The sequence below is a fragment of the Halyomorpha halys genome, unplaced genomic scaffold, assembly GCF_000696795.3.
Source record: "Halyomorpha halys isolate HHAL.00 unplaced genomic scaffold, Hhal_1.1 Scaffold660.1, whole genome shotgun sequence".
In the NCBI taxonomy this organism is placed as follows: Eukaryota; Metazoa; Arthropoda; class Insecta; order Hemiptera; family Pentatomidae; genus Halyomorpha; species Halyomorpha halys.
In genome coordinates this window covers 55,312-69,879 of record NW_027105545.1, presented here as the reverse complement: position 1 = coordinate 69,879, position 14,568 = coordinate 55,312, and the positions used below count along the sequence as shown (strand labels likewise).

Genomic DNA, 14,568 nt, shown 5'->3' with positions numbered 1-14,568 from the left:
TCTTTTTATATAATAAAATTAAGAGTCTTTTTATATTATAAAAGTTTAAATATAATTCTATTATCCATTTGATATTAGTGTTCTTAAATTTGAACCCAAGTTATTTCTTTCATATTTGAAATAAAGTTAAAAAACTATTCAGATTCTTTTTTATTTTATTTTATATTTTTTAAAATTATTACAATATATATATCAAAGGGCAATAACTATCGGTAAATGAGTTAATGTATATATACTATGTCTCACGTTGGTATATTGATTTAATTAGTTATTAAATATTGTACAATAACTAATTAATATTATTATTAATATATATTGAACAAGTTCATTTCAAATAAATATTGGATGAAGTAAAAATGAACCAATTAAAAATGTTCAGTACTAAAAGGGTTAATATTTACCAACTTTTAAAAGTTATTTTCTTCACAATCTTTTCATTATCTAGAAATAGACAAATACCACTTTTGAAAACAATCAACTACTCTTAGAACTAATATAGTCAGGCCAGGATGAAAGTCATAAAAGATTATGGTTATAATTTAAAAAAGTAAAAACTTTTCTTCTTCATCTTTTGATAATGCTTCTTATCAATACAATAATAAACTTCTTTAAATTACAAAACAAACTGAAAATAAATATTATTTTATTCTAGCTAAATACAGTGTAAGCCTCTATATATTGACCATAATTTTAAAAATAAAATTGTGCATAGATATGTTTCTGATTATTTGATTGCTAATCTTTGATCTCCAAAACATTTTTTCAAACCTGAAATCAATAACTGTTTTGATATTCACTTTTGTTACTAACTTACTACTAGATATTTAAATATTTGGAAATTATTATATAACAAATTTATTTTCAAGGAGCCTTTAATTTAAGTTCAATATATAGAGAATCAGGCTGTGGGATCTAGCTAGATTACAGAAAACAAAAAACGTAAACAGAACATTGGAACAATGTTCATGAAATGAATTCTCCCATAGTATCACATTGTCATTGTAAGGCAATAAAAGGTAAATATATTTTAGGGAAACAAGGTTATTATTTCTAATAGTTTGCTTATACTTACTAAATCTAAGAATATTGTTCATTTAGTTTTATTTTAGAATTTAGTTCATTATTTTAAATTAAATTGAACAGTGACTCATTAAATAAGCAATATGCCAGAAAATGTTGTCAAAGCATCTTTTATCAATATTCTAAAAGAAAAATTATACTAAATAAATTCAGAACTTTTTTTTAATGCTGGGTAGAAGAAATCTATAACACCTAGATTGACTGGAATGTGAAAAAGATTAAAGAGCAGTTTTTAAATTGTGGAATTCTTAAGTTTTATATACATTTTTTAAAATTAGCGAATATTGCTAAATAGGTATGAATAATGAAAGCACTTCATGGGATACTGGTTATACATACAATTACAAAGTCTTTTTCTTTTCAAATAAATACAATAATAGAAACAATATAGGTACAAAATATTAATAGGCAACAATTCCAGATAAGATTCATCGCAATGATTTATACAAAACTACATCACAACCTATTCAGCCAACTTCAATCTATGGTCAGTTTCCTGAAAAATATAATTCAAAGTATGACCGTAATGGTGAAAGAGGAAATTCTTTTAATTTCCTAAACATGGATTTATATAATCCCAATTATTGATGGGTATTAATATATCATCAGAACTATACTTACTTATTTACCCCATTCTAGCTAGACTTATGACCTTGAGGTTCGGCTAGACTCGAATCCTGGCTACTTAAAGCTCTAACACCGTCTGTTGTATCTGCTGTATCACCCATTTCCACATCTAGCACACAATATTAGTCATTTAAAAAATATGATAATTCAAAAAAGAAAAAATAGAGAAGTAATACAAGTAGCATTTCAACTAATTAATTTTGATGCTTGACATAACCTGTTGAAAGAGGATGTATACTAGGTGGAGTCCTTCTCCTTCTCTTAATTTCGCCTAAACAGCTGAACCTGGTCATAGCCACAGGAAGCCCACGAACTGTATTACTGAAACAGAGTATAATTATTTCACATCATGGGTATATCAAAGATTCCAAAAATAGATAGGTTGTCCAAAACCACCAATCTAACCAAATGGCAAGAATATATAATTTTAATAAAATATATTTTTGTTTTATTAAAAATAATTGTTTAGAATCTTATATTCCGATTCATAATAAAAATAATTCAGCAAAACTACTGTGTTCAGGATTTTAGACAAATTTGTTTACAAGGGTAATCCCAAAAGGTCTATTTTTTTTTTTAAATACAAAATTTCATTTATTTTTTATAATATTTACATAATTTTAAATGTTTAACATTAGTTTAAGTTTTTACTCAATTCAAAAATCAAAGTAGCTCTGATTGATGCATTTTAGAAGATCCTGTCACAATTTTTCTATACACATGTGATATCTGTTTCCCACTATTTCTTTGAGAAAATGTTGAACCTCAAAGTCTGTGCTGAATTGCGTTTCGGCTAAGTGTTCTTCCCATTTGGAAAACTGTAGGGACTGTATATGATAATATGTCATGATAATATATGTGTGTATATGATAATATGTGTGTGGAAGACTGTAGGGAGGGTATATGATAATATGTCATGTTTATTAATTTCTTAATAGACATATGAGTGTCTATTGGGTGTCTGTCAAATCAGAGAAAAAAACAAAGAAAAATGGTTTAATAGTGAAATTATGCCAACAGTGTTTATGATTGAAAGGTGTTTATGATTATTGCTAGTTACCTATGTCTAATGGGATCACAATAAACGTGAAACATTATCACACACCTGTTCCCTAAATTAAAAAAAATGAGGTGAAAGATAGATAAGGTTCAGCACTTTCTCAAGAACATGGTGGGAAACTGATACAACACCTTCAAAGGTTCATTGACTAAAGTGACAGATACCCACAAATTCAAACTATAGAGACAAAATGTTTTAATCGTCTGTAATCCAAAGGTGTGTTGCTCTTAGTTTTAGTAGAAACCACTTCAGAAAGTATTTTAAAGTACTTTTCTTGAGAAAAACAAAAACAATTATTTTCTCGTTTATCCTCAATTAATGCATTTAACTTATCAAGAAAAAGATCGCCATTTACTGCAGTATCTATACAGTATAAATTAGGGTATCGGAAAAAATTAAAATTAAGAAATGTTGTTCACATCATCAAAGCTGACTGACTCCCAGCAGAACAAAGATCGGGTGGAAGAAAGTCTGTCGCCTCTATGTCAGCTCCTCTCTTTTGGACCTCCACCAGAGCATATCTGTGATTGTCGACATCTACAGGTGAGGGTCCGAATGTAATAAAATATTCGATCTTTCTAACATAATTGATATGTGTTGACATTCACCGGTGAAAGTTGACATTCTCCAATTTCAGTCTTTCACGGTAACAAATATATTATTAATGATAAATTTAGATTGAACACCTCTTAAGCCTCATATAAGTAGTTCAGCAGTGAAGTGAAATGACCAGTATACTATTATAGAAAACCAAAAACTTTTAGATAATAAGAATCATGGTGGATGATGTAATTTACTAGAAAAATGGTGAACTTCTAAATGACATAACATAATGTGATTATGTTGACTATTGTAATATTTGTATTTTATAAATAAAAATCAATACAATTACGTAATCTCCAATCAAACGTATTTAAAATATATAAATATTTACATGAATTAAGTAGATAGTATTCTGTTAATTCTTAAACCAATAAAATACTGAAATAGTTAAAAAGGATAAAAACCTCTTAGGTGACAAATTTCTGGAAGTCAGAAAATAAATACCTGGTTTTGGTCAAAATAGGACAAGTAAGCCCTTTATTGTGCTCAGAAAGTTGCATATCGAGAGAATATAAATCTGCAAGATGGCCCAGCTGGTGCCTTTCTTGTTCACGCATAGGATGTAATCTGTAAAATAAACAATTATTTAGGATTATTTTTAAAGGATATGTATAAACAATAAACAAAGTAGCAAAACGGTCTAATTAAAAAAATTATCTTATTAAACTATCCCAATTCCCCCCTAAACTATAAATATTTTAACACTTTTTTTTTAGAAATATAACAAATGGTCATTTTGTTTTTATACAAACCATAATTTGTAGTCTCGGAGATGAGGGAATGCTCAAATATATTTAAAATTATAGAGGTTCGTAGATGAATAAAAAATATAGATCACTTTTTAATATGTTTAATTATTATACACCCTAGAATAATATTTTTTATAATGAATACCATAGTGAGTACTTATGTTAAACCAAATATTTAAACTTAAACTGTGGTATCCAGCTGAGTCCATACTTTAAAGTCGTTCAGGTCCCTATAAACTACATGAATTGACAAAAAGCAGATCTACCTATATAAGAACTGGAGAAATAAAATAAAACAATAAATTATATTAGCTGGAAGAACAGAAATCCAGCTTCACCACAGTTGTAGTACCATTATATTTAGATAGCATCCTGAGAAGTAATGAATGTTAACGCAAATGCCGGACATCAGCAAAAGGCAGAAAATTATAATATAAAAGATTGTATAAAATATTTTTATCTTGGCTCCTACGAAACATTGGCAAGTACCCTTGGACACTAATCTAATGTTTTTCAATCTAGGATCATCAGAAAAATTTTCATTGAATAGAGGATCCTACTACACCTATTGTCTCTCTTTGACACTCCTTTTTATGTAGCTGAAATAATGAATACCTAAAATAAAGGTTCCAAATGTAGTTCTTAATAAATAGCTAAAATTACTTTCAAATATTGTTTTTTTGACTGCAATCCGGACCACCTTCTTTTTGATTAAATAATTTAGACTACTTTAAAACTTTTTTCTGTTTTAATATTTCATTAATAATTTCAAATAAAAACAAATATGGTATTGTTTTTATCTGTAGGTGTAATCTTCTCAATTAAATAGGATTAATTAATATGGTTCCAGGACATTAAGTAACTAATATTTTGAAATAAATAATAAACCAATTGAAAAGAAAAATTATACTAAACAAATTTGAAAGGTATACTTTTAAAATATTTTTTTACATACCATTTCTTGCCACTCCCGGCTTAGAGGTGAAGACCTCATTGTATAGTCATTGATTGCACAGCAGAAAGCTTCTGATTCGCCAGACTGGGAGAACAGCACATTGACACTCACAGATTTACAACATACTAAACTCATCCCCACACCAACGGAGTAAGGTACTATGGGAAATACCTCAGTGTTTTTGTCCGTTTCAAGATGGGGAATAGAGTTTAGACGTCTGAGGAGGCAACCCTTCCATTTCACTCGTGGGCAGCAAGCTAATAACATATTCCTCTTAAACTGAACTATAATGAAACCTCAAAGGTACAAAGCCGGACTGAGCTTAAGGGAACAACCTAGAATTCATTAAAAGAACTTAAAATTTGGATAAGAGAATGTTTTAACATTACACAGACTGAGGCCACTGGAGCAACTTGTAGATGAACTGGAAAAATGTTTAACACCATATATTATAGATAGTTACCGGGAACCATATCATATATTTGGAACCAGTTAAGTGATGAGAGCTAGACTATGAGACTTAGTCATTGAATTTACACCCACCAATTCCCGAAGATGCATAAATATATACATAGGATCACTGATTTCAATGAAACTTTTTTTTCGATGGTATTTGGTCGAAAAGTTACATGTTTCTGAGTGTTCTTGCCAATGCTGCTAAATACATATGCTAGGAACCGAGAAAAACAAATTTTCACATATTCTTAGAAATTTAATATGGTATCGCATACTGCATTTGCTCTGCATGTATTTAATGGTTATTAAATACCAATGAATTTGTTTTATGTTTTTAGAATAAGAATAAAAGACTGATTATTGTATTGAATGAGTTTAAGTGTATAAAATATTACAAAACCAAAATTTGCTTCTTGTAAAGTATACTAAAAAAAATTTAGGTAAGGAATAATCAAATCAGATTCATAGCATCTCTTAAAACCATTAAATATAAATGTTCAAATAAGTCAAAAATCATATACTTTTGTTCTTGTAATGTCCCGTGTTCACCCAAATAACTTCATAAATCTTTAAAATTTTATCCAAATCCAACATAACTATAACTGTTGGAAAGCTGAATTGTCACTCTTCCAATCTATTTTAGTATCTTATAGATTTTATGCCTTTATAAAGCAGTTTCAAATAAATAAAACTTTCACCAACTTTTTAATTTGTAACTCCGGTTCTAATTTGTTTACAAAGGTCCAATTTGTACCATTTTACACAATTTAGAGGACTCTTTTTTAAGTTTTGTGTAGATTAGTGATGTAATTGCAATTTTTGTGATTTTTGAAAAAAAAAAAATCAAATGCTCCAGTATATAGAAGTACCAACTGTAATGTTATAAAGTTTAGGCAGATAAATTGCCATCACCAAATAAATTATAAACAAGTCAACAGAAACAAACATAATGGTCTATGTCATTCATCAGGGACATCATTCAATATAATTATTCTTCGGAGGTAGGCCTATAGATCATAGCCGATACAACGGCAGATAAAAAAAAGGCCTACTGCTGAGTTAGCAAATGAGCGATGTTATCTAATAATTTTGAAGGAATAACTCTGAAGATAATACCTCTCTCAGGCTCACAACAATCTGATCTTTTCGGTCCGAGAATGCATTAACACCTTCTTATACAAGAGGAGAAAAAGTCAATTATTTCGCTGCAATTTTTGAATGCTTTAATAAAAACTTTGTATGATTAATAGTCAAAATTGATGAATCTGCCAACTAGTTTTTTTTTTTTTTATTTCTTTTTGGCCAAGACTCCCATTGGAGTCCTATACTGCCTAACCATGGTTGGAGGTCAAAGTTTTTCATTTTGTGGGACCGCCACTCAATAAGAAAATAAAAAATTTTTATTCGAAGCTCCTAGGCTTATTATTTATATAGAAAGTGATTTTTGGATTTTGTGCTTTTTAAACTCATCTAATACAAGTGAGTTTATTTTATTGTTGTCCTACACATGAAAACCAATCAATTAGTGTATTATTACCTCACAATGCCATAATAGCACGGTATTAAAATAACAGACTGAGAAACCTAACGATGTTGGACAAAATATGTTTTTATGGAGAAATAAAGTTGATGTTCAATTTTCGCACCCCCAAAAAGCTTTGGACACAGATTTTAGTAGAAATAAAAATTTTTGCCTGAATGATTCTTTTTTTTAAATCCAAAAAATTGCAATAAATCAACAATACACAAATGATCTACACAAAACTTAAAAAGGTCCTAGGGCTCTCTTGACCGCACAAAATGGTACAAATTGGACCTTCATAAACAAATTAGAACCGGAGATATAAAATAAAATGTTAGAGTAGTTTTTCTTTATTTAAAACTGCTTTTTCTTCCACATAAATGCATAAATTGGATATGACCTGATGAGATCTTCTATGATGTCTACAACTGCCATAGGAGCGTCATTAAGATCGTTCTTCAAGATTACAACACAAAAATTGCTAAACAGTCTTCACTACAACCACTGGAAAATATAGCTGCATGAGACCAATAAGAATCAATGGTAACGAATTAAATTTGTCATATTAAAGAATACTGTAGTAAGCAGTACTATTTTCCAAGGAAATAGGATTCATAATGCAGCCCCTACATTCCCCTATTGCATATAATAAGAAAAGTGTAAGCCATATCATGTAGGATTGCCAAATTCAAACTGAAGGACATGGAGACAAGCCTTACATATATTTAAACTGGATGAACTACTTGCTAATGATAATCCTAAAAGTTCTATCCAGAAACAATTGAATAAGTGTTCAAAAGAGGTCAGAAGAATTTGCCTCTCCAAAGTATGAAGATGTTGAAAAGGCTATCCTGTAACTCTGAAAAACAGCTTCTGGTGAGTACAAAATCATGAAGGAGTTTTTACAGCAAGGAAGTGAGAAACTCCATAAAATTATTTTTGGCGAAATATTGGATACATGGGTTGATGAAAAAAAGTCAGATTCGGTGGAAGGAGAGATTAATATTAATCTCCCACATTTATAAAAAAACTTTTTTTTAAAAATTCTTAAACCATCGAAGTGTTATCCTTTTCCTTCAGATGCTCATATAGTCATGACAAATGTATTGTATTCAAGGCTACTTCCTTTCACAGAAAGAGAAATAAGAGAATTCAGATATTCAACATTAGGATGATAGTCCAGAAATCAACTGGGAACAAAAATGCTGTTCAACTCAGAGTCACATGGGCTTCTTTGTAAGCTAATGCACGACAAGTTCATAGAGCAACAGTTTGCTTGATTGCAGTCATTTCTAGAACATCAGACATTCAGTGTATGTGTCATGAGATAGCCTTACATTTCATTCAACTAATGGGCCTTTTCCCTCCTCAAAAATTCTATAAAATGTTTTATCTACTGTAAAAGAAATTGTATCTATCCAAATCACTCCCCTCCTCCCCAATCTATCAAAATGATATCTTATGGAACTTTATAAGATTGTATTTTATGGAGATTATAAAATTGGCAGTCCTTGCACTGCTGTATAATTGTATACAGCAAAGAGGGTTTAAACTTCTTCTAATTCACTGAACATATGGTTTCTATGGGATAATATTGTACCTATAAAATTACATTGTTTTACATGATAATCCACCAAAGTTAAGTACAGTTAAATTTGTTCTGTAATTAAGGTTAATATTTGAACATTTTGAGACAGAAATGTAATATTTTAATCGGAGATATTAACAAAGATAAAAGATAAATCTATTCTAGTATGCTAGGCAATTTTAATTTAGCACATTGACTGCCAACTATGAGATAACTCGTAAATTGTGTTCCTACCTAGAATGTAAACTACAAGTTATATAATATAAAAACTACTAGATATGTCATAGTTGGCCTCCTAGGTAGGATCACAAATTTTGAACTATCTCATAACTGGCAGTCAACAAGTTAATGAAGTAAGACAATAAAAAAACATCGAATTATGTTGTAACCAGGAAAACTATAATATGATTCTCAATAAAGGCAAGAGGTATGGTCATCAGTCCTACACTTGAATATATTTATAGATAGGATACAAATTAATTTTCTATTATCTTAAGGAACTTTTATCTGTTCCTGTGAATAAAGAACATTTCTATGATTTTTGAATTTCAACAAAATTGGTAAAGTAAAACAAAAAATAAATAAATAAATAAACCTCAAAGCCTCATATTTATTTGACATCAATAAAACACTTTCGGAGATTAAATTCTTATTTAATTTTTCAAATTAAATTATCATTAGCTTGAATCCTCTCTCCTTCTGAGAGTCCTTAATTTTAAAATTAAATCAATGAGCACATTAGATGACGATTTCATTTCATCCCATAAACAGTAGTCATCATTCTGGAAAAATCAAAATAAATAAATTTTGTGTAAAAAAAGCAATCATAACAATTAGAAAACTAACCTTAACTGTGATTTTTCAGGATCTTGAAGAAACCTCGAAAGCTTCTCATTTGCTGAAGTCAAAACACTAAAACTGGCTCTATCGCTACGAACCCTTCGTCTTCCCCCTCTAATTTCTCGCCCATGACTTCTTCCAATCTGATAAGACAAATATGACTACTAACTAGAAATCTAAATCTAAATGATTAACCATATTATAATTGAAGAAATAATTACAAGATTTTCAGCTAAAAGACGGTAACCCTGAGGAAGATCATCTTCCATTGGTTCACCACGATCAGAATCTTCCCATACTCCTCGACCCCCAGAAGCACCATCCCCTACCCAATCACTCTGTTCGTCATCACCTATAACATATAAAGCCATTTACAAGAACATGAAAGCTTACTTAAATAGTATAGTTATTCATTATACATGGGACTGGCAAAAGCTATGTTTGGGTAATTTAAAGTCTAAAAGTGAAACAAATAGAGTATTAAATGTTTTTAAATTTAATCTGAATAAAGTTATGTTAAGAGAAATTCCATACTATTTTATTTTATTTATTTATTACAATTTTATTTACCATCAAAGCCATGTAATAAATGATAGCAAACAAGATTAATCACGTAATTACTGACATATGTAAAACAATAAATTGCTTTCTAGGAATAAAATTTTTAAAAAATAACATACCTTCACGGCCTTCGTCATTGGTGTATATTCCAGTGTCACTTTCAGAACTAGAGAGGGAAGAACTACTGTGAGGGTGAGTGGAATCATCCCTTAGGCTGAGCCTGTGGAGTGCAAGGACTGTTCTTGGAGGCTCGGTAATACTCCTTGAACTCCGTTTTCTTTTCCCACTGTTGATTCCACCACTACAATACCTAAATAAGAAAATATTTTACTTTTAATTATCATAGCTGAATTATAATTATTTTTCTTGAAGAAAAATATTAAAAGTAATTTTATTTTATTTATACAAGAAATGTGTGAATTAACATAGAGTTAGTTGCAAAAGACACAAATTGATACAGGGTTTCCAATTATATAAATGTAACATTAGAATGGTAAACAAATATTCTGATTGTTTAAATTTATTTTCATAACATTGAAGGGATAAATAGATAAAATAAGCACTTGGCCCGATAAAAAGTGACAATCCTATATATCTTCTAGTTCTTCCACTATCATTTATTTCTTGAACAATCTTCTAGTTTTAACTATAATAAGAAAAAATAAAATAATTGACCAAGTAGATTGTTTATACTATTCATTACATAATCAACACAATCCACATGAGCATGAGAAAGGACTGACTGGAAGGTTTAATGTCTGAAAAGGGTGCAATAGCGGGGAAACTCAAGGAAAGATTCTATCTAAAAACCTTATCATATTGTCAATCCAAAATTCAATAGATTGATAAAAAGGAAACTAGAGAATATAAATTATCAAGAATAGTTAGTGCCCAACGATAATAATAATAAACATTCAAAAGAGAAAATTAAAATTGGAACTATGACTATAGTGCCAAATTAAAAGAAAATTGGCACTGAAGTCTTGCAGAAAATCTGTGGGCAGCCCACAGATGAATTTTTTTATTCAAATTTTACATTATAGACACTTATCTTTAAGCACATAACCCCAAATTTTGAGAGAGTGTTTTAAAATATACTTAATGCTATGGCCATACAATGATTAAATGTTTCTCAGTGCTGTATGTAACTTTTTCGACAAAATGTCTTAAATAGTGGCTTTGCACAATCATACTTTATGACTTGTGTCCATTATAGAGGAGTGAAAAGTGCTTATGGAGAATAAAATTGAGGTCAGTGTCCGGAGTGAAGAAGTTCCAGAAAAGAAGGATTCAAAAGCATTAAATTTACCTTGCTCGCCAGGAATTCAGTAAAATTGTTTGCTATTATTCAATAGAAATAAAGATAAAAAAAAAAAAAAATAAAAATAAAAAAAAGCTTAACAGAATTTAAGTATAAATGATAAAAACAAGAAATATATATATATATTTTTTCAGCCAAGACTCCCATTGGAGTTCTATACTGCGTAACTAATGGTTGTGGGTCAAAGTTTTCCATTTTGTGGGACTGCCACTCAATGAAAAAAGTCAATGCCTCAGTCCAGATTCGAACCGGCACCGCCAATAGACATCAAATTGTAAGACCGTGTCTTAACCACTGAGCTATGGACAGCCCTAACAAGAAATGTTATGTAGTTTTTAAGCTTCTTTCCGACATTGTCCTATCAGTTATTTTGACTTTTTCTTCACGGAGCATATTTATATTCTTCACCATATTTTATCTTTTTTTCAGTATCTCTAGAGAAATCCTTTGGGTTGTGTAGATCATATATCAGAAAGAAAATAAAAGTTCTCTACAGGAAAAATAAACCAGAATTAAGAATACATGAAAAATTATACAGAATTCAACAAAACATTCGCAGTTAATGCTCCTTGGTTCATAAGAAATAGCCAATTGCATTGCGAATTACAAATGGAGTCAATAGATGATTATATAAAAAAACGGTTCATGAAGTTCCACTCCCAGTTGCCGACAGTTAAAGGAGCAGTGACCTACAACCTGGGAAACCCAACCTCAACCCGAAGACTAAAGCCCAGACTGCTGCAGGACATTCTTTTATAATTTTTTAATAAATATAAAATTAATTCATAGTCACACTACTTATTATTTACTTATTATTATTATTCATTTTATTTATTCATTATTATTATTTTTTTTTTTCTCTTTTCTTCTCTCTTCCCTTTTTCAAATTAACTTGTTTCTTTTTACTATTAGAAGACAATTGTTTGTTTTATTTAAGTGTACCTATGTCATTATTTTTTGTTATTAATTTTACTTTCCTCTTTTATTAAGATCCATTATTCTTATCTATTTATTTTATTATATATTTTTCCCTTTTAATAAGAACATTTTATTTAGTTAGGGGTGTCATTTGTATGACTATACCCCCTCATAATCAACTGTTAAAAAAATATATATAATATAAGTTATATCAACCATGTAAGGCTCACCAGGGCCCTGTTTCATAATGGAAGCTAATAGTATTGGTTCAAAATACAAGTATAGAAACTAGAGTGGTAATAATACTAATACTTTTTTTTTTTTCATAATAGGGAGGACTATTAGTGATATTACAGGAGTTAAAAAGTACTAAAGTACAGGTTACCATTGTACAAATCAGTGTAATTGTATTAAGTTAAATCCGCAAGACTAATAGTATTAGTTTGTACTTTATTATGTAACAGGGTCCAGGCCGAACTGGTATAAAAAAAACATTGTTAATTGAAAATTCAGAATAACATATGTACTAAAAGGAGAAGCTACAGATTTGGAGTTAAACCAACATTAAAAATGTGTATCTTTTATTTTGTTTGTCTCTATTTTGTTTTGTAAAATTAATATATTAATTGTATGCATGTGAGTAAGTGACGTCTTTGCAAAAAGAGATCAAGTCAGCCGATGTGAACACTCATTATGTACAAACAAAGAAGCACTGTTTATAGTGTGTCTGTTTCTGTGATTCTCCAGGCAGTTCCTAGTAGTAAGTTGTGTTGTAAGCACCGTTATGTACACATCACTTCCCTTCTTCCGTCAATATCAAAATTGACAAGCACAACTTATTGTTAAAATATTTGCAAATAGTTAATTTATAAAAAATGTAATTTTTTTTTTTCTCGCCCACTTTGTAACGTATTGTTTCACCTTTTCTATTTATATTTTTATAAATTATTTCTTAACCATTTGTCGTCACTCTTATACATTTCCTCTTTTTAACAGTTTTAAATATCCAAACATACTTATAACGCATTGTCATCTTCCGGTAACTTCATCATCCTTGTAACGTATTTTTTAAATATTTTCTAAAACCATTTGTCATCACCCTCTTACAGGGTTTCCTCTTTTTAATATTTATAAAAATATCTACTTTTTATTTTTTAATTCTGCGAATGGCCGTTGGCGGTGCAGAGCTCAGTTGGCTGCCAGATTCGCTTCGGACAGGTGCATTTTATGTTTTATTCTATTTTTTCCTATCTTTCTTTTACCTGCCCCCTCCTTCTCTATTCTTTTCTTTATTCTCCTTACCCATGTTATAAGTTATGTTCACCATATATTACTATCGTTTTGTTTACTATACACTTCTTTTGTCTAACTTAACTTCATATTTTGTTTCTTTATATAATATTATTGTTACATATTTCATTAGTTACATATATTTTCTTTCTCCCAATTTTAATTATTAATAATCAAAAATATTCATATTCCTTTGCATTATATAACTTCAAATTTGTATTTTCTTAATTATGTTATTTCTACTTACTTATTCAATTACCTATATATTCATTTTATTTTACACTTCTTTCATTACTTTAATTTTATTATTTTCATATGGTACAACTATTTACTTTACGTCATTCTGTTTATGTATATATTTTTTTAACTTTTGTATTCATTGGTTGATATTTTGTTCTTAGCCCTGATGAAGGCTGGAAATTCTAGCAGAAATGTTGGCACTATTAAATAAGTTATTTCAACTTATTTGTGTTATATTTTGAACACAGCCTCCAACCATTTTCTCCTTATATAAGCTTTTAAACATTTTTAGTAATGCTGAATTTGGATAAAATTTTCAGGAGCCAAAAAATTATTTCTTTTATCTATTATTCAATCAATTCTGCTTCATATACCATCCTATTATTGAAAAACTGTATATTTAGGATTAAATTAAGTATTAGATGTATTTTTACCCCAATAATTGGCTAAAATATATTTCTCTAAATGAGTAATACTAAAGAAAGGTATAGATAAGAAGCAATCAAAATGTAAAATTAAATAATTTATGAACGAGGAGAAGATGGTTGGAGGTGTGGTCAATGATAAACACAAATAAGTTAGATTAACCTTTTTTTAATGTGCCAACGTTTCGGCTAGAGTTTCTAGCCTTCTTCAGGGCTAAAAACAGAACAAGATAACAACCACAGTAAGTATAGAAAAATGTATACATAGGTAATTGAAAAAGTGGGTAAAATAACATAATTAAGAAAATGAAGTTATATAATGCAAAGAAGTAT

At 29.3% G+C, this 14,568-nt stretch overlaps 1 protein-coding gene across 5 annotated transcripts in view; it reads right to left on the bottom strand.

The window, feature by feature from the left end:
- Nucleotides 1-6: 6 nt before the first annotated feature.
- LOC106685120 (G patch domain-containing protein 2-like) overlaps nt 7-14,568 on the bottom strand; it is a 31,171-nt gene continuing 16,609 nt past the window's right edge. For all 5 annotated transcript variants that reach the window (XM_014427641.3, XM_014427640.3, XM_014427642.3 and 2 more), the window contains exons 6-12: nt 10,161-10,351; nt 9,702-9,832; nt 9,487-9,623; nt 3,815-3,937; nt 1,925-2,028; nt 1,702-1,816; nt 7-1,576 (exon numbers count right to left, since the gene is read on the bottom strand). In XM_014427641.3, coding sequence (XP_014283127.1) covers nt 1,716-1,816; nt 1,925-2,028; nt 3,815-3,937; nt 9,487-9,623; nt 9,702-9,832; nt 10,161-10,351 — 787 coding nt within the window. In that variant the 3' untranslated portion in view covers nt 7-1,576; nt 1,702-1,715. The remainder of the gene's footprint in view (nt 1,577-1,701; nt 1,817-1,924; nt 2,029-3,814; nt 3,938-9,486; nt 9,624-9,701; nt 9,833-10,160; nt 10,352-14,568) is intronic.